Here is a 20688-nt window from a genome sequence, read left to right on the forward strand (position 1 = left end):
CCTAATTCATATGTTGAGTCACATCATTATCAGGACAGTGGATAAAAATATTTCTAAGAAATAAATTATTTGACAAAAGTACACGATAGTCAGAAAACATTTCATCTGTGATTATGGTCATGTTTTTCACGAATGCTATCACTGGTATTAGTTGCACTTAACATCTGAGCTTGTTACTTGCTTAAGAATGGTGCAAAAGCATTTCATAATACAAATACATTTATTATGAATATCAAATGCATTAGCCAATTGTATAAACAAAACCAATGCAACAACTAATGCAAAGGCCCGTATGTGGCCCTTCCAGACATACTTTATCCACCTTAGATCATCATGCCTCCCACTTTCAGCTCTGCTTTCGTCACGGCTCCAAGGCTGCGCACAAAGAAGGAAGAAAAAAAAAGTGCTTGTGTAAGCAAAAAAATGAGAAAGCGCTTGAGGTGAAAGGAAAAAGAAAGAAAGAAAAAATCTGCAGAAGAGCAGAAGCTGCACACACAGGAGGACCTTCGAGAAACTTTGAGCAACTTTTCAGGACACTCAAAAGGCTTTCAAAATGGGTTTAGTGTCAGTTTTTGTGAGTGTGTTTTTGCTCCATTTCATCCACTTTAAATCAACATCTGCTGCCCCTTCTCCTATCATCAAATTTCTTGGAGATGACACTCCCGTAACAGACAAAGAAGTTGCACTGGTAAGTTTTTTTTACTTTTCTTTTGCAATCTCTTTTTGTGCAACTTTGTAATAATTTTCCACAAAATCTTCCTGTCTATTATAGCGCTACCTAAACACATTCTATGGGTGCCCGGAAGACCGATGCAACCTGATGGTGCTTAAGGACACCTTGAAAAAAATGCAAAAGTTCTTCTCCTTGCAAGAGACTGGCGAGATTGACGCCAAGACTGTTGAGATCATGAAGAAGCCCCGCTGCGGTGTGCCAGATGTGGCCAACTATAACTTCTTCCACAGAAAACCACTGTGGCAGAAGAAAGACATCACATATAGGTCAGAGCATGAACTATTCTTCATTTAACTCCTTTAATTGTTGAAATTAAAAAAGAAACTAAATGGATTATTTATAATATGATGAGGGTCGTTAAAATTCTAAAATACTGTTATGCTAACATCTAAATAATGTAGAATTTATTGTGTGGTGGTATTTATTCATCCACCATGTTGGGGAGGATAAGATAGGCTTGGAAAAGAAACTTTTGTCTGTATTAACCCCCATCCCAACCCACTTTAACAGCCCCTCCCTCAACATTCCCAAACAGCCCCCTCACCACCATCCACTGGGCCGTGAAACTGTTTTTTTCTTTTTAGAACCGTCATTCTTATGCAGTACTGATGCAGGTGTTGTGTTTCGAGGTTTACAAAAATGTTTGGTTTCTCCAGATGAGCGGTTTTATGTCCCAAATAAATAGATCAGCATTTTTTTTCACCACATGATTCATGCCCCCCCCCACACACACACACACACACATGCACACACTCACTCCCCCCTCCAGCCAAATTCCTCTGCAATCTCTGTTGCTTTGAGATAGTGGTTGCTTCTTGTCACCATTTTATTTTAAACTCCACAGAATTCTCGGCTACACTCCGGATCTAGATGAGGAAGTCATCAATGACGCTTTCTTCAGAGCCTTCAAAGTGTGGAGTGATGTCACACCGCTGTCATTCAATCGCCTAATGGACGGAGAGGCTGACATTATGATCAATTTTGGTCGCAATGGTATGTCAATAAACGCAGTCCTGTGTTTTGCTGGATCACCGTCACAGTTACCACAAAAGCAGAATTTGAACATGACTTCAATCTTAATAGTCAAGTTTATTTCTGTCCCCCTTAATCACAGAAACTTCTCGAAGAGCTTCACATGCCTTCAGTTGATGAATATTCTCAAAATCCCCTGGTCATAACCCCAAAGGAAAAACTCAGTTTTTGACCTGACATACTGTATATCAGGATTGTCGAACTTATTTTTGTCGTGGGCCGCATCATAGTCGTAGTTTTCTTCTTCAGGCCATTTTGACTGTCAACCCAAATAAATGTATGATTGTCATATTATATACAGTATAGGCTACACAACAAACTGACTAGTAAAAACTGTTAAAATGTTTAAAAAGCGGAATGGTAGTAAAAATTGCGAGTAACATCTTAAAAGTCAAGACAATTTGCAATTTTTGTATTGACACAGTCCATGCACAATTTGTCTTCACGGGCCAAATATAATTACACTGTGGGCTAGATTTGGCCCACAAGCCAGAGTTTGACACCCCTGCTGTAGATGCTTATGAAATCCATACTGTGTCGTCAACAGAGCATGGCGATGGTTACCCATTTGATGGCAAAGACGGCCTCTTGGCGCACGCCTTCGCACCCGGCCCAGGAATAGGCGGCGACTCCCACTTTGACGACGACGAGCAGTGGACGCTCGGAGATGGCCAAGGTAGAACTTTGCCAAAGTTGTGCATTCTCTTTTGAAACAGGTGACCCGAATGAGTTTCAGGCAGTTGAATCTTCTTGGTTCTTTTTCAAAACAGTGGTAAAGGTGAAGTTCGGGAATGCGGACGGAGAGTTCTGCAAATTCCCCTTCCTGTTCCAGGGGACCGAGTACACCAGCTGCACATCTCAAGGCCGCGACGACGGATTCTTGTGGTGCTCTACCACTTACAACTTTGACGACGATGGCAAATATGGCTTCTGTCCTCACGAATGTAAGTCATGGCCCGAGAGACCTAATGAATGACATCTGTTCTTTATGTACTGAAAGAAAGTAGATGTGAGACTTTGCCAGGAAAGAACTTTTTTATGTGGTTTTGTAGGGGACTCATTTTCTTTCCAAAATGTTTGCCCCACTTTAGGAAATTGTCAAACATGTAATGAAGGGAAAATTGTGCCTGATTGTCGAAATATACCGTTCCCGGTTTAACGCTTTGTTTGTCTCAACCTTGACATTGCAGTGCTCTTCACCCTGGGTGGAAATGCCGAAGGCGCTCCGTGTAAATTTCCATTCACCTTCCAGGGCGACAAGTATGACAGCTGCACCACCACAGGAAGAGATGACGGCTATCGCTGGTGTGCCACAACCGACAACTACGACCAGGACAAAACCTACGGCTTCTGCCCCGAAACCGGTCGGTGGTGCATTCTTCTTTTGGATTTTATCGGTTTTGTTTACAGGACTGTAAAGCGTTGATCGCCCTGATGGGTGTTCTCCTCTCCAGGGAAGATTCATTTGAGGGTTTCCGGTCTTGTTCATGGTCTACCAAAGCCATGTGAAAGTATTTTGATGTGCTCTATTTTATGATAGAGAAGTATGACCACTGGGATTCTGTGTGGTTAGCAAATGAAGTGAGAGGCTTCTGGTTTCCAAGCTTGTTTCAGCTAGTATGTGAAAGTTCTCCACTCAAGTATATGTTATGTTATGTTATGTTATGTTATGTTATGTATATCTATTTTTAGCTGTGGTTAGTCTGCCTCATGGTTTTGTAGTTCCAGGTTTGAATCCCGACTCTAGACCTTTCTGTGTTTTGTTTACATGTTCTTCTGCTTCACATGTACATCGTGTCATGTTCTCCATTGTTAGTGTCATAACACACGAGTTTGTGGTTCTCATAAGCATTATTCAAATCGTATTTTTTTTGCAGCCATGTCAACCGTGGGAGGCAACAGTGAAGGGGGGCCCTGTGTCTTCCCCTTCACCTTCCTGGGAGACACCTATGACTCCTGCACCACGTCCGGGCGCAGTGATGGCAAGAAGTGGTGTGGTACGACCAAGAGTTACGATGATGACCGCAAGTGGGGTTTCTGCCCAGCCCAAGGTAGTAACCAACCAATGCATATCGTATCACTCAATATTATATATTACATATTTGATCACACAAATTGTTTTCAGGTTACAGTTTATTCCTGGTGGCTGCTCATGAATTTGGCCATGCCCTTGGTTTGGAGCACTCTGAAGACACTGGTGCACTGATGGCCCCTATTTACACCTACACCAAAGACTTCAGACTCTCTAACGATGATATCAAGGGCATCCAGGAGCTATATGGTTGGAACCAAATGCCATACAATCATAAATTGATTTTAAAACAGCCTAAGGAATGACAAAGGTCTGTTCTATTTCCAGGCATTCCTACTGACAAGCCTCTACCACCAACCCAGGGACCCGTTACCCCCATGGACATCTGTAAGGAGCCCATTACTTTTGATGCTGTTGCCCAAATTAGAGGAGAGACTTTCTTCTTTAAAGACAGGTAAACGAAATGAAATATGTAACATTATTTTGAACCAACTTGGATCCCTGTAACCAGATTTGGTGATGGGAAAATGAAGCTTCAAGATGCTTCATGAACCAGTAGTGTTAAATTACAACAAGTGGTTCATGAATCATCTTGAAGCTTCATTTGCCATCACTAGTTGCTACAAACACTGCACCTTCTCATTCTGCTCCATCTAATAGCCTAACATTGTGAATATGTAGATTTGAGAGAGTTTTTATTGTTGTCTATTATGATTCTTTTCAACAGCTACAGTTCTCTCTGCTACTTTAAAATCTTATGAAGATCTAATGCTAACACTATTTGTTTACGAGAAATGGTAAGTCCAACCACTTGAAGCTGGTGTTTTTTATGTTACGCGTTCAAACTAAAAACAGCTTACAATACAAATAGCTGTGTACATTGCTACGCACGAACCGCTGCGTAAGCAATTACTCATGCTGTTTGTACATCGGTCTTCTTGAAAATTGTGCTAGCGGTTGAGCATTTGGCTGACGAAGAATTCTTTTGGGGATGCCAAAGTAAATACAAGCTTTGATATTTAGTTACTTTGATACCTACTACTCTCTGGAGGAAATAAGACAGCCTGACTAAGGAATGAAGTTTTTCTCCTGGACAAGCTTGAGTTTGAATCAAACCAGAATCCAACTCGGAAAATTCGCTTTTATTTCACTACATTTACAGAGGATCAAATTCTTTGTAGGCCTCATAATTGTTGGCTCATTGTTTGGAAATCAAGCTGTGCTGAAACCTGATTCCCTGTGACTCATAATGCTGAAATGTCCAAGCAGATTTTTAAGGTTTAACAGTCTGATAGCCTAACCATATTTATTTCTTGAGTGTACATATCCTGTTTGTGCATTTTACTCTCATACTAAGCGACCGTTAGACATATAAAGATCTTATCTATTGCAGTTTCGACATGTTTATTCTTCAAAGTGCAGTAAAATATTTTTTAGCTGGCCACTCAACCCGTGTTTACACATTCTCTAGTTTTATGCTCATTCCTTGCTTTTATTGGTGTAATTTATACTTGTTTCATGCACAGTTCTAAGGTTTTTTAAAATAATAGATGGATTGTATTTTGTGTTTTTTACTAAGTTCTGGAAAGTCAGAGTATTACTGTCACACTAAAAACACTGGAGATCTTTAGGAACTTGCAGACAGATTCATGAAGAGCAAAGTTAGATCAGCATTGATGGCTATATTTCTCATTTTGATTTGGCAATTCTTCCTCTGCTTAAAAAAACTGGCATTCCATTTTCCTTTTGAAAACTGGGTCAGTGGAAAAGCGTTTGGGAAGCGGCCGTTGTTGTTGTTGCGTCGCTGTATTGCAAATCCGGGCAAGAAGGGTCTTGTTCCACTGGCGCAGCCTCGGGTCTTAACGGGAACCAGATGCTCGTGAATCACGCCTTTGTGGGCTGATGCGACCACAAGTCGAACAAGCCGCCCAACCCCTTTTTCAACTCTGTACTCTTAGCCCACCCTCACCTCCCGCCCTCTTTTTACCTCTTGTCTTTGTGCCAGGTTCCTGTTCAGGTCAGTAAGCTTCAGAAGCAAGCCCAATGGACCCATGCTGGTGGCCACCTACTGGCCTGACTTGCCCAGCAAGATAGACGCCGTCTATGAAAACCCAGTGGAGGAGAAAACAGTCTTCTTTTCAGGTTTGATGAATAAACATGCTGATTGTTGGAATTGCTCTTTTTTCATGAGAAACAAATACTTGTCTTTGCTCCTTAACCACTTGGATGACTTTGCTTTTAAATCGTCAGCCATTTCCATTTTCTGGAATTGTTGGTGGGGATATCCCATGTGCCAATTATTAGTGGTTCTCCAAACATTCTTTGGGCTTGACTAAACTAAATGAAATAATAATGTCCTTGGACAAGGATGAGCTTTACATAATATGTGTCTGCTGCAAAAACATGCCTAGTCTAGCTATAGGTACCAATCAAGTAATATTGTGCATTTTATGTTAATTAGGGCTTTTGACTCAATTTCCTTGTTCAACAATATAGATTGTTATTATTTTGGGATGGTTAAATCTCCTCATTGGAGAAGCTACACTCATCTTGTGTTGTCATCCATTTTGTGTTGATGCCCAACGGGCTACATAGTTGGTTATTTTTAGCTATCGTTGTGCTTTTGTCATCCAGGCAATCAATTGTGGGTGTACAAGGCGGACGAATTGGAGAGAGGCTACCCCAAGAGACTCGACAGTCTCGGCCTGCCAGCCGACCTGGAACAGATTGATGCCGCTTTCAGCTTTAGGAAGAACAAGAAGACTTACCTCTTTGCTGGGGAGCAATTCTGGAGGTGAGGAACAATTTATTTGTCAAATGACCTCGATTTCCCAATAGTTTTTGCTAAATGAACTTGTGACTTGCAGATATGATGAAAATACAAAGACGATGGACAGCGGTTTCCCCAAAGTTATTGCTGAAGCTTGGAATGGCATCCCAGATGGCGTTGATGCTGCCTTCAGTCTCAACGGAATTGGTAATTGATGATTTTGTCCCCTGATGTTTACTTTACGTGGAGTTAAGTGTCATTAGATAAAAGTGAAGTTACCCCAAAAAAATAATTGGGGGATATTCCTACTTTTACCAAATACATTGTGGCCTTCAGGTGACATAAGACATGGTGTCTGCAAATCCATTCTGGATGCAATGATGACCCAATTATGACTACACGACCAATTCAGTACTTAAAGCAGTAGACAATGTAGAAGTCAACTAAACTATATGTAATGTTAACAGGACAGGATAAAAGCAATACAGGCAGGGTAAGTTTCAGGAATGGACATCGGTGAAAACCACCATGGGCCTCCCTTGTGAATGGGAATGTTTTGCCAGTGACACGTGACCAAGGTTTTTTTCCATTGCGGCTTTGCTAATCTTTATAAAAGTGAGTCTGTGCAGCAGGACAGACGAGCCCCTGTCTGCAACATTTGGAGAAGCCTTAACAAGTGTGGCCACTATGCATCAAGCAGTAAAGTGGGCCAATGTCAAAACAGATCCATCCGAAGGCGCTGTTGCTCTAAATTGTATTTCATATTTAAAATGAATGCAGTTTATGAGCAATATAAGCAAGTCTCTTTATGGAGTGTGTCCATTTTTCAGTATTTTGTGCTCTTTGCTCATCTTTCCTAGATTACAGCTACTTCTTCAAAGGCAACCACTATTTCAAACTGGAGGACAGCAGCTTGAAGATCGTCAAGTTGGGCGAAGTCACAAAGGACTGGCTCGGCTGTTGAGCACATCACCTGTGATGAGGACAATGCCAAACACTTTATCATACTCGACCCGAGGCCGCTGCGGCGCACGCTGCGTTTTAATCCTGCCTCGGAAGCCTCCATTGGACTTTCTATACAGCGAAACACAGCTAGGTTTTAATGTGTGACGATTCATTTGTCAAGCACATGCACATTTACTATGTCTTGTACTCTTTCTTTTGTATAGTTATTTGGTTTTAATCCAGTTTTTTAACAGTGACATCAGGTATGTCCACACTAAAATGAAAAGTTTTTTTTTTTTTACCGTGATGAGCTTGTTGTAAACAGTATGAGGATTCCACTTTTGGCTGAGATAAAGTGTTTAAAGTAGTTTTTATAAGAAATGTATTTGACTATAGTTGATTTGCTCGTGGTTGTGCACTACATTTGAAAAAAAAAAAAGACTTTTGCACAATCTCTGTGACCGAATATGGTGCTTTAGAAACTTTCTTAAGAAAATGCACGCAATGGAGTGTCAAACTGAAGGATATGTTTACGCAACAAATAGTTGTGATCTTTTAATTTGACACTCATTTGTAGATACATGCATTTTTATATTCTGTGTAATGTCTGAAGTGGGGGAGTTTCCAGGAATATGTTTAGACAGCCATTAATTTCCTCTTGTTTAGCACTTTGTAGAAGCTTTAATGTTTTAGTTTGGTACTGAGGGACTGAAGGCACAGGTTGGCCCTTTAGGTCTTGTTTGCTGCATGATAAAATCATGACAAAAGTACCGCTGTAGTATTGCAAAAAAAATCTATTTGTTTTACACTCAACTTGTTGATACAGTGGTAGTTTTTTTTGTCTTGGTTTCCATGCTTGTGCACTTTTTTACTGTCATTAATAAAGATGGTCATTATAAGGTAATGATGTGAGATGGATGTGATTTATATATACAATAAACCAAACCGAAGATGGCAGAAACTGAAAATCTGTCCCAAAACCTTTGACCATAACCATTTGTGCTGTTTAATACTTTTTTAAATACATAAAACTGCCCCACCTTGTGGAAATTTTAGTACAGTACAATAAACGTGTTTCTCTTTTTCTTTTCTTTTCTTTTTTAACAGTAATCATTTCTTTAGCTCATATACGCACAAAAATTGGTTTAACCTTTGCGAGTTTACATTTGTGAATATGAGACTTTGTTAGAATTATAATGAGATTTTTTAGTTTTTAGTTTAGGTTTTTTTTGTTTGTTTGTTTTGTTTTGTTGTCACACTTTAAAAAGCCAAAACTTACATTCTGCAAAGTATACTCGAAGTTACATGAGACATTATTCACAATAAATCTGCAAATGTACTCCCACGGTTTACGGGTATGAGTGCATTTCCAAAGCAGAGAACCCTAACCCTAACCCTAACCCTAACCCTAACCCTAAAACTAAATGTATCATAGGTTACATTGATGAATAATTTTTCGTGAAACGTCTTTCACCCTATTTACTTATTTATTTTTAAGTTTTTGTTTATAATGGAAAATGTTACAACTAATTATCAAAAATTATTGAAGAATTAATTTTTTAAGTTTGTTTAACAATCTGTCAAATCGGTGAAGTAGGAGAGGCGGAGCTTGAGTTGGGTCACTTCCGGGATGGCTTCGGCTGTCTGTTTTGCTAGCAGGAACGCTGAGATTTTCCGTGTGCAATAGGCAAAAGGAGAAGAAAAAGAGAAAGCGGTAGATGAGGCTCTCCGACGCGGAAGTGAAATGATAACATGAAGCTGCTCCTGTAACTGCACCGTGCATCTTTTTCCTGCCTCGCGATGCCGTCTGAACGCGTCTTCGCCCTGCCGAGGCAGCAATCACTGCTCCTGCCTGCTGTCATCAACCCTTTTGTGCAGGACACTAAACTGTCCAAGGCCACCATAATCAAAGTGAGTGACAATGGCGCATTAGTATCAATGCAAAGTAGAATTAAAAGCGTGGCCACATGCGTGGGATTGATTGCATGTCCCCTCCGGCCTCTGTAATCTGCTTTGCAGTGTGCACAGCCAGAACAATAAGAGCCCTTATGTGCTGCTTATTGATCTGGATTTGACGCATGGAATGTGTCTTTCCTGACACAACTATTACTGTGTTTGTGCAGTGTGTCCTCCAGGGAATCATCCTGGTTCCTCTCCGAGCCATCCTCATCTCATTGGTCCTCATGGTGACCTGGCCAGTGGCTGTCATCATCACCTTCAAGCATCCTCTGAAGGGAGCAGTGGCACCAATGACAGGATGGAGAAGGTAACCTGGTTAATGGTTGAGGGAAAGAAAGCAGATACTTACAAATGTAATTTGTTGACCAAGTTTGTAACTCGATTTACTCATTCGGGCCAAAAATGAAAAGTACCATGCGGATGTTATCATTAGTGGTATGAAAATGAAGCTTCAAATTTGCTTCATGAACCAGTTGTATTTTTGTGACTCCTCTACATGACATTGTTGGTTTAAATTGAGCGATTTACGAAATGGCAGGTCAGTGTACTTTCAGCCCAATGTGCCATGTAGAAGAGTCCCAAAATACAACAACTGGTTCATGAAGCAATTTGAAGCTTTCTATTCCCAACAGTAGCTATCAGCACAAAGCTAGCATCTGTGACCATGACATGGATAACCTATAACCCAATGAAGTCACCACCAATACTGAACGATGTATGGTCTCTATATTATTACTTTTCACATTATTCAGAGTAGGTCTGGAACGTATCCCCGATGATACACAGGGGCTTACTGTACATTTATAGACGGAAATTAGGATTACGGCATTAGGCAAACAACATTCAGTATGATAGCAACCCATTTAAACCGCTGTCCTGCACAATAACAATATCAACGCAAATGCATTTTCTATATCGCTCATTATGAGAACTTGAGGCGTATCACAGCTGACTGAGAAAAAGCAGACACACCCCTCGGGCTGATCGTATTTACCGGTATTGTAGAGACAGACAGCCTTTCGCTCTTATTTTCACACCGTCACTGATTAGGAACTGAATACATGACACATTACACCATCAGTGACAACACAAATGATCAAAAGAGTGCTGAACTCTTCCTGTCTCGCATTACATTACATTCCAGTTGTTGAAATAATCCTTTTGTAATATTTTTAAAAAGTCATTTTGTAGTCTCAAATGGTCATTTAAAACTTTGGTAGTGAAAAAAAATCTGTGCTGTTAATCATTAGAGGATGTACTCAATTTTACGAGCTTGTTCTCGGATTTGCCTTCCAAACCAAAAATGCCCGCCAGGCAAAGCAGCGTATCATCAAAACAAATAGATATTGACATTGTTTGTATTAAGTGCTTTTCTTTTTTTTGGGGGGGGAGATCATATCTGCACCAGCAGTGTTACTTTAGCTGACTTCCTAGAACACGGGCAGTGAGTACCATAAACCGTTTGGGTTCTTGCACTGTTTATTTTTAATTCCTCCATTATCTGATTGCCGTAGTCAAACAGAATGGGAACGGTCGAAGCAGTTGACTTTAGCAATGAGGAAGTGAAGGACGGAAGTCAAAAGTGGTTGCAGGCTTAAGTTGTACAATGTTTTGCAATCCTCATTGCAAAGACATTGGAAATTATTTAAAAAAATAAATAAATAAGACCCTTGTGGACTTCACTCTTTGGATGCTAAACAAAAATTCGTGCCATCCGCAGGCTGATGTGTCAGAGCGTGATGGCCGCCCTGGGGAGAGCCTATTACTTTTGCATGGGCTTCCGGGTGGTCGTGAAGGGCAAACAAGTGGGCAGCGCCGAGGCCCCCATTCTGGCCGTGGCCCCCCACTCCACTTTCTTCGATGGCATAGTGTGCATCGTGGCGGGCTTGCCTTCCACTGTGTCCCGTGTGGAGAACCTGGCCACGCCCATATTTGGCAGTGAGACACTTTTTATTTTTAATATTATATTATATTATATTATATTATATTATATTATATTATATTATATTATATTCGCTTTCGGGATATAAGATGTTGGTGGAGCAGCCATGGCACCTCTTTTGTTTTCTTTTATCTTTTCTCGCAGGGTTCGTACGCTGCCTCCAGCCAGTACTGGTGTCCAGAAAAGACCCTGACTCAAGAAAGAACACCATCCAAGAAATTGTTGGCAGAGCCAAGTCAGGAGGTCTCTGGCCGCAGGTATAAAAAAAAAAAAACCACCAATAAGCCACACCTTGTTACTAAAGAAGAATTTAAGAGTTTGACATAGAAGCTGGTTGAATATGTTTTTTGATTTACTGATTTGTTCCTCAGGTTTTGATATTTCCTGAGGGGACGTGTACAAATCGCTCGTGTCTCATCACATTCAAACTAGGTATTCAAATTATTCCTTCTTTTTCCTGTTTTCATTAAGTTAACTGCGAGCTGCAACTTCTGATGCACCCTGGATTAGACCCCAAGATGTACACAAACAAACTTACTGACAATTTAGAGTTATAATTATTGGACCGAGCAATGCTTGTTGTTGGAATTTGAGAGAAAGCGGAAGGAAAGCATTCAGGAAGGCTGAAACCAAGATTAGACTAATTTGTAAAAATCCGTACGTAATTGACACCTCCTGAAAAGCTATTTAATATAGATGGCAGCAAAGCACTACTTATAGCTAATCCGATCACTTCAACATAGTTCCATGGCACCAAGATACCTCAAAATGGTGAAATAGTGAATTATGAGTATGCAGGGAAAATATTTTGGCAATGTAAAATCTATGAAAAAAATTCTCCAGAAATGCTGACTTTTTTTCTCTTCTTGCATTCTTTCCTATAGGTGCCTTTATTCCAGGTGTACCCGTGCAGCCCATCATTCTGAGATATCCGAATAAAATAGTAAGTTGCGACATACGGATCTGTGTGCGTCCCTAACCGTGTGTCAACTGAACATACGTGTGCTTTTCCAGGACACAGTAACATGGACTTGGCAGGGTTTCAGTTCGTAAGTGTGCTCATCACACCAAATCATCTTTCCTTATCAAATAACAACCGTGCACATAAAATAATTCCTTGATTTGATGCATTTCATGACACCTACTGATTAAATCGTGTGCAGGAGGACATTGCTACTTCTAACGCTGTGTCAGCTGTACACCACGGTGGAGATCGAGGTAAATTAGGCTTCAACGTTTGTTTTAAACACGATAGACAAAGAGCATGCCGAACGAATAGAAAAATTCATTGTATGACTCTGTTCCTGCAAAATTATATTTTCTATAATAAATATGTGGATGACTACTGTCAAAATGTTGATATTGTGTCACTGTCATCTTGTGTTCTTTAGTTTCTGCCTCCTCACATTCCCACGGAAGAAGAGAAAAAAAGCCCTGCTTTGCTCGCCAGCAAAGTGAGAGACATCATGGCCAAGTGGGTAAAAAAACATATGCAATGAGTCCGACTGGGATTTTTCTGTACGTATCGTGCTAAACGACGCCTGCAGGGCTTTGGGCGTTCCCGTGACGGACCACACCTACGAGGACTGCCGTCTGATGATCTCGGCCGGCGAGTTGACGCTGCCAATGGAAGCCGGCCTGGTTGAATTCACCAAAATCAGTCGAAAACTCAAGTAGGACGATTAGCAGCTTGGCTTTGAACTGACACATCATGAACCTGCTGTCTTTTTTTTTTTGTAGTATCAAATGGGACAACGTGAGGAAAGAATTGGACAGTTTTGCTGCCATGGCCATTTCCTGTAAAGGCGGACGCATCACTATCGAGGAGTTTGCCAGCTTTCTAAAGCTCCCCATCAACCCTACCCTGGAGGAACTCTTTGCGCTCTTTGACCGGGTATAACAATTCATATCTTTGTAATAAATTTTGAATTATTCACAAGACATATGGCACAATTTTCACCTATGCTTTTGTCATAATACTCAAATAGGCAGGTCAAATTTTTGGTGTTTAATTTCACACTAGCTAGGTGGACAAGTCAATCTATTGGTATGCAGCAGTGGCAGAGCTAGAAGGGGGGGCCACAGGGGCACTGCCTCCCTGAAATATGCTTTGGCCAGACCAGATAATATAAATGATATTAAAATAATTTACTGGCTCATCTCTACTTTCATGTGTATGGTTCTTTCACAGAATGGCGATGGCACCATAGATTTCAGAGAATATGTCATCGGCGTGACCATCTTGTGTCGACCTGCTAACACTGATGATGTGCTGCGTATGGCTTTCCGGGTATGTTCATTTTGCGATCTAAAATGACAACTGAACGTTATTCCACTGATGTTAGAGAAGCGTAGATGAGACGACTGAAAGCCGAGTGTGTGGCTCTGCTGTGAAATGGAAGCAGACAGCCGCATTCAAAGACATTTGGATCATGTCACGGTAATAATCTGTGTCTGCTGCCGAGCGCCTTGGGAGTCTTGGGAGTCAGTCTCGGAGTCAATTTACCCCTGACCAGGACAACAAATGTGGTTTCGGAAAAGGACTGCAAAAAACAATAGAATGCTATTACAAAGTTTCCCTTTCAAGATGAACTTGCACAGGAGAAACTTTGTGGTATGTTTACCTGCACAGGCGTATCATTCAAATATTTCTTTTTGTTTTAGCTGTTTGACACTGACGAGGATGAGAAAATCACCCGGGAGGAGTTCACGGCGCTGCTGCGCTCCGCTTTGGGCGTGTCTGATCTCAACATGGTCAAACTTTTCAAGGAAATTGACGCCGACGCCTCGGGGTTTATCACGTTCAGTGAGTACGCCACGTTTATCACTTCTGGAATTTACACTGGTGCATTGGGTTATGAGTTTAATTCGTTGCAAGAGGTGGATATTTTTATATTGTGATATATTGTCTGTCTATATGTGTTGCTGCACCGTTTGTGCGATTTTCTGTCACTTGAAGCATAACGCCGCTACGTAGATGCTATTTCTTAGCCCATCTTTGGGGTTTCTTATTTCTAGCGAGACAAAGTTGGGTGGTTGTTTTAAATACTGAATGTGTTTAGTAAAATTTTGCAATATAGTGAATCATTGCAGTTTTACGCTGGATAGAAACTGAGCGCTGTCGCAAAATAACCCAATTAAATGACACCCCCCAAAAAGTTTTTAATTGTCTACAAGATGGTGTGAAAGATCTACTGATGTTTTAAAGAATAAATCAACTCACTCCAACGTAGATCCCCGACACCAAGATGTCACCAGATGACATTCAAACAATACTAAATGCAGAACTTATGGCCGTGTGGAATTGATTTATGTATTTAAAAAAAATTAATTTTCTTTAGGTGCAAATGTGTGTGTGAAAATGTGTCCTGCAGATGGCAGCAATGTCCACCAAAAATCACATTTTCCAGTCTTGACTCAAACTCTAAAAATAGTTCTTCCATTTGGTATTCCGTGACAAGTCCGCAAATAAATTAGAAAATATTTTTTGGGGATCCCTCAGGTGAATTTCAAAGCTTTGCCACAAGCCACCCGGAGTACGCCAAGCTCTTCACCACCTATCTGGAGCTTCAGAGGTATCAGGCAATCCAGGAGGCCACGCCTGGCGAGCTGGAGCTGAGCGGTGCAGGCGAGAATCAAGAAGACAGCATCTCGGACAAGAAGGACGACTAACCCAATTTGTGGTCCGCTCGTTTTGGTCGCAAGAACCACGTCGCAGGTCATGTCGCTTGCTTTTTTTTAATGGACATTTTTAAAACGCTTTTCTTTTCAGTCTTAGTAGTGCCTTAGAGGGCAGACACTAATTCCATGCGTTTTGGAGCACCTGTCAAAAATGTGTTTGGTCACAACACTCCCCCTTTTCTTGTACTTGCTTTGTTTTGTCCTTGAATTTCTTAGGGCACAAAAAATGGCGGAGACAAGAAGTTTAGTCATCAGTAGACAGACAAAAAAATGTCTCAAGAACAAAATCCTGAAAAGACACAGGAAGTGAGCCATGCTGGTTTGAAGCCAGTATTTTAGCCATCTTGGCCATTTTTCTTCCCACAGTTTGCTACCAAACTAAGCAAAACTGAGGTTTGTTTTTAAAAATTCAGCCTTTAAGCCTACTTTACTTCGCAACCTGAAATTTGGTACTGCGACTTTTACTCGAATAAGGAACCAATATAAATATAGAAAAAAATTTGATTTGAATAATTGTATCTAATAATTTGATAAACAAATTCAAAATAATTACAAATAAAATAAATCCATTTGTTGTGTTCACCCTCAAGACAACAAATAAAAAAAATCAGTGTTTGGTGTTTTTAACTGTTGATTATTGTGCTTTGGCTTGCTCTGTGCATTATTCCTTGTGTGCTTTCCACCTTATGTGACTTTCTTTTGAATTTACCGTGCCCACACCTTCCTTTGTTTTACATAGAGGCAAAGGGTTTCAGTGTAATTAGTCTACACAAAGCTTTATTAGATTTCCAAGCTAGCAGATGTTGTATGTGTGTACTCAGGGACAGGGACCTTTGTAAGACAGCTGTATAATTAGCCAGAGCTTTTGCTTTGCATGTTCTGTTTATTTGCATACCCGCTCGACTTGCTGAGACAGCACTAAGTCAACTCCAGCGCAAATAAAATAGGGCAATTTGTGAGCAAAAAGCCAAGGAGTGTATTCCAGAGGGCGTTCACACGAACAAACAGTTATGTTTTCTGTTGTTTTGTCGACTTTGCAAATTTTGAAAGTAAAACAAGAATATTTGTGTAATTAATATTGTTTTGCACACAAAAAAACTTTTGTAATGAGGCACACGTTGACTTAATGGGCTCTGTCATTCAACGAGTCACCACATGGTGGCAGCAGTCATCTCGCTTGGTTTTCTTTATATTTGTAGACCTCTCTTCAAGCATGATATTACTGTACTCCGAAAGACATGATCTTCATTTCAATGTTACAACAAATGTTTATATTGTGAACACAAGAAAATGTGCAATTGTGACATTTCATTGTGATTGTACTAAAAATAAAAACATTGAACGAGTCACGAGTGACTCCTCCTTTTATCCATCAATATATAAAGATTATAGCAAATAAATACCTGGTTGTGGGCTCCTCCTTTTCCCTAACAATTTAAGAGAATAATAAAATAAACACAGCCCTCTTTTTGATGCCTCACCCTTCCTCCTATTTCCCATTTATCTTAACAGATATACAATAAATGTCCATCAATCAATAAAAATATTGAAAAATATAGTTTTCCCATCAAATAAACAAGAGTGAATACCCAATCAAGACAGCAGCACTGTAATGTGATGTGTTGCAGATTGTAACTAAGCATCACTATTGATCTGATGCCTTATCCATCTGAAATGAAGCTTCAAATATGCTTCACGAACCAGTTGGTTGGAACTCTTTGGTTTAAATAAATGGATTTAAGAAATGATAAGTCAGTGCCCTTATATCCCAATTATGAACAAAGACTGCCATCTAGAAGGGTCATAAAATACAAAAACTGGTTCATGAAGCAAATTTGAAGCTTCATTTTCACATCACCAATGTCCTGTGAATATTCTATACAGTGTACATTTAAAATCCAATGATTCTACATATAACGTTGGGTCCACGTTTCACTGTGCATGTCCTTTGCACGTGCACCAGCGAGATAAATGATTTTGGGGCTGGTGGCTTTATTAAAAGCCCCACCGCTAAAACAAACTTGTGAATTCCACCCTTCAATTGGATTTAACCTTTTCAAAGCGTCTCATTTCATTTGGATCCAAGATGATGAGATCAATGGAGGCACGTGCCTCTTGTCCCTTTTAAAGATGCTGGGACTTGGTCCTGTGTGCCCCCCCATCCTCTCACTAACACGCATGCAGGCGCACATACGCACACCCTTAGCCATCCTCCCTCTTACATTGTATATTGCTGTATCCATTTCAGCAGCGCCTGGGGGCTAATCCTGTCGCAGCAGATTGTGGGAGATACGCACCCACTAATGTGATTTGGTGGCAGGACCTGGCTGAGCAAGCATGCAGCCTCGGTTAGGAGCCCACGCCGCGCACGGGTATCGAACGCATGGCGAAGACAACGGGCCGGCCCGGCGAGTAAAGGTCAGAAGAAATAGGGCTTGTTAAGTTTTTGCTAAGCACTAGAATTCATTTATACTGATTTTCAAATGAAATGTCAAAAGTGGCACAATTTGGAATTCAGTAAGAACAGGCCTCAAAAGTTTCATATCAAGACTTGAGCTCAGTGAGACGTCTCAAGTGGGTGTGGCAGCTCTCTGTCAGGATGTTGCAGGGGAAGGAAAGGCTGATGTTTAAGATTTATTATTAGTAGTGAACTGAAAAAGTGTGATGTTAATATTGGGAGGTTTAACTGCGTTATGATTTAAAATTAGAATGTCATCATGAAAACATTACATTCCACTTGGGTGAGTATTTTCAAGGGAAAATTGCAGGAACAGGAACAAACTGTTATTATATGTGCTCTATGTCCTTGGAATGGATCATTCCTTTTTATGAAAACAGGATGAAGTCTCAAAAACACGCACAGACGTTAACTAAATCCATAAAAACATTTTGCTAATATTAGCTGAGCATATGCATGTTAATTATTGTCGTAGAGTTGTTAAAAATCTTTATATGTAATATAAACATGATAGGAACATCCTGGGTTGATGTTTGTAATGCAAACCGTATCAACATGCCTACAAGTTTAGGGTAATATTGTTTGCTTTCTGTTTGCATGTCACCTCAGAGATTAGCAGCTTGTTAGCAAATTTGATCAGCTTTGATGTTTATAGCCTGTGAATGGCAAGCAAATGTAGCAGTTTTTGGAAGGCAAGCTGTTCACACCATTGTAAATGAACTTTGACTGGTTTAGTGGTACCTTTGGTACCAAAGTGCTTGTTTTAGCAGGTTACAATCAAGGCTGGCAATTTAGCATACCTCATTAGCTTACCAACGCTTTGTCAATAAATGTCAATGACATCCAGGGATCATCTCTCCCTGGAATTAATGCCAGTTTCCTTTTTTTGTCCCCCGAAGGCAAAAGCCAGCGTGCCGTGTTTTAATATTATTATTTTGTGTCCAATTTAGAACACAGGCCTCATGAAAATCCCCTTAACTCCTGAGGTCTTGGTCTCTGGCAACTGTTTGGTAGGGCTCATCAGGGAGTTCCTCCAGACCTCATTGTTAGGTTTCCTTATCGTGCCAGATGACACCTTGTTGATTCCCTCCCTACATAATTCTCTCAGTGAAGTGATTGTTCCCCATTTCCTGCGTGATGGCTTGTCCAAACAGTGAAGGTCCAGGCCAGGGCAGATCCGCATGAAACGTCAGTGGTGTGACGGTGCTAGCTGCACAAGAGGTTTATTTTCTTGCCCCTGTGCTTTGGGTGGTTCACAATTGTTTGATTGGTTCACTTGTTCTTTGGACGAAGGGCATCAACGGACTCATCAGAGGTTATGTGTATTGGCAGTGTGAAACGGTAAATCACAATTTGGCTTACCTTGCTTTTAACGTTGGCAGGTTACGTAAACTAAATATTATGTAAGGCACACAAATTCAATCACAACTACTGACTGTTAGCATTAAATCCTCAAATGAAAAATCCCAAGAATCCAAAAATCCGCAGATGAAAATGCATGCAATAGAACATAAATGAAATATTAGCTAAACCTTTTCAAATTTATGATAATAGGTGCAACATCAGTACCGTATTTTTCGGACTAAAAGTCGCTCTGGAGTACAAGTCGCATCCGCCATAAAAGTGAAATTACATTTCTTTATCTACAACTTTATTCTAATGCACATTTTCAACTCCCCCTTATGGACTACCATGACCGAGATCTGGACTTGATCTCCACAGATATCCAAGGAAGATCGGTTTGGCGGACAAAATTCTCCCAACGCACCTTTTAGTCAATATCCAGAACAATCACCGATTGGGAAAAATATGTTCCCTCTCAATCATCGTCCCTCAAGGATTCTGAGTTAATTATCTGAACAGTCTGGGAAAGAACGCCAATACTTGAGAGGAAGTAGCTTCTCCATGTATGGAGTATAAAATCCCACAGACACTCCAAAATCCTCTTTTGCGTGCAAGTAAGGATACTCCTCACGCACGATGTGGGTCAATACGGTAAAAGGCAGAAGGTTGTGACTGTAGCTGGATGCACCAGAGGTTCATGGTGTGACTTCTGCGAGGCTACGTCTCGTTTCATTACCTTCTCATCTTGAAGGTCAACAAGCCGAGCGACTAAACCTTAAGAACGGGACAGACAGACCGAGGAGTGCGATCGAGGTAAGGATGAGTTGAAATCAACTTGACTTTTAAAGCAGCAACGGGGAAATGTTACGGGTTCAGTCAGCGCAGTCCGGTCGGAGTTGCACCCGATGCCTGCTGCCAGATGCACAATATGCCAAACAAACAGAAGTCATCTTCTTTTCTTGTTACCTGCTCCTCTTCACTGCAGTTAATCAATCTCCACACAACACAACAACCGAGCCTATTAGGCTTTTATAAAACAAACCCCCCGAAGAGCAAAGAGGACAGTCATTGACTTTAATGGGATGAACTGATCAAGCATATCTAATAGAAATCATTCCCCCTGGCAAAAGCTGATGTGCAATTGAATTACGTGTGGAACACAATGCTTTTACTGCTTCTTAGAAAAAACCCTAATTTGATCACTTTAGTGCAGAGAAGAAACAGATAATGTAAACATTATTTTTTGCAAGTTTACTTGCATGCAAAATTGGAGTTAGAATTTGTGTAATGCTAAATGACAACTCAAACTAAACACTCTGATACAAACAAAAGTTTTGTGAAGGCTGTATTTGTGTTTGTATCCTTAACTAAACTTAATTGTAATATATTAAGATTGTGTTTAGGACCAAAGTTGGAAGCATCTATGGAAGTTTGTGACGAGTAGAATGGCAACGATTAATCGATTAATCAACAGGTAATCGGTTAGCAAATAAATGGATATTTATTTTTTTATGCTTAATTAATCGTGAAAAAAACTTTCATTTAAACTGTCCAAATCATTAGAATTTCAGCTAGTGCACCATGATTGGGTTACACCATTTGATTACCCACAAAATTACCCACGATTTTTTTTTTTTTTTTTCTAAAGAAGCTTTTCTCAGTAGTTTTCTTTTTTTTTTTTTGTAAATAAATATCTTGGTTCAGTACAATCTGCATTCCTGCCTCCCTGCTTTTGGTTTCTCAAGCAAGCACTCTATAAAATAAATGACCAACCGTTTTTCTTTTTGTTGCG

General features: G+C 40.4%; 2 protein-coding genes across 2 annotated transcripts; both read left to right on the plus strand.

Annotated features, from left to right (window-relative positions):
* Positions 1 to 415: 415 nt before the first annotated feature.
* Positions 416 to 8416, plus strand: mmp2 (matrix metallopeptidase 2). Its single transcript, XM_037247530.1, has 13 exons — positions 416 to 688; positions 773 to 999; positions 1578 to 1726; positions 2313 to 2441; positions 2536 to 2709; positions 2956 to 3129; positions 3643 to 3816; positions 3891 to 4046; positions 4125 to 4251; positions 5803 to 5939; positions 6432 to 6591; positions 6665 to 6774; positions 7428 to 8416. Exons 1-13 carry the CDS (start codon positions 554 to 556, stop codon positions 7529 to 7531), a joined length of 1956 nt encoding a protein of 651 aa, XP_037103425.1. The 5' UTR covers positions 416 to 553; the 3' UTR covers positions 7532 to 8416.
* A 700-nt stretch (positions 8417 to 9116) lies between these two features.
* Positions 9117 to 16443, plus strand: lpcat2 (lysophosphatidylcholine acyltransferase 2). The gene is made up of 14 exons (XM_037247852.1): positions 9117 to 9423; positions 9636 to 9778; positions 11192 to 11409; positions 11558 to 11670; positions 11785 to 11845; positions 12298 to 12356; positions 12428 to 12462; positions 12577 to 12631; positions 12805 to 12887; positions 12961 to 13086; positions 13154 to 13307; positions 13605 to 13703; positions 14078 to 14219; positions 14916 to 16443. The coding sequence occupies exons 1-14, from the start codon at positions 9313 to 9315 to the stop codon at positions 15083 to 15085; spliced, it is 1569 nt and encodes a 522-aa protein (XP_037103747.1). The 5' UTR covers positions 9117 to 9312; the 3' UTR covers positions 15086 to 16443.
* Positions 16444 to 20688: the final 4245 nt, after the last annotated feature.

This window comes from Syngnathus acus, chromosome 3 (genome assembly GCF_901709675.1).
Source record: "Syngnathus acus chromosome 3, fSynAcu1.2, whole genome shotgun sequence".
Classification (NCBI taxonomy): Eukaryota; Metazoa; Chordata; class Actinopteri; order Syngnathiformes; family Syngnathidae; genus Syngnathus; species Syngnathus acus.

What these genes read in the sequence shown, in the direction of transcription:
- mmp2 (XM_037247530.1), top strand. Translation starts at nt 554, where the DNA reads ATGGGTTTAGTGTCAGTTTTTGTGAGTGTGTTTTTGCTCCATTTCATC. An exon ending in AAGAAAGACATCACATATAG is followed by an intron (nt 1,000 to 1,577) that starts GTCAGAGCATGA and finishes TAAACTCCACAG; the next exon opens with AATTCTCGGCTACACTCCGG. An exon ending in GCTGGGGAGCAATTCTGGAG is followed by an intron (nt 6,592 to 6,664) that starts GTGAGGAACAAT and finishes TGTGACTTGCAG; the next exon opens with ATATGATGAAAATACAAAGA.
- lpcat2 (XM_037247852.1), top strand. Translation starts at nt 9,313, where the DNA reads ATGCCGTCTGAACGCGTCTTCGCCCTGCCGAGGCAGCAATCACTGCTC. An exon ending in CCAAGGCCACCATAATCAAA is followed by an intron (nt 9,424 to 9,635) that starts GTGAGTGACAAT and finishes GTGTTTGTGCAG; the next exon opens with TGTGTCCTCCAGGGAATCAT. An exon ending in ACACCACGGTGGAGATCGAG is followed by an intron (nt 12,632 to 12,804) that starts GTAAATTAGGCT and finishes TGTGTTCTTTAG; the next exon opens with TTTCTGCCTCCTCACATTCC.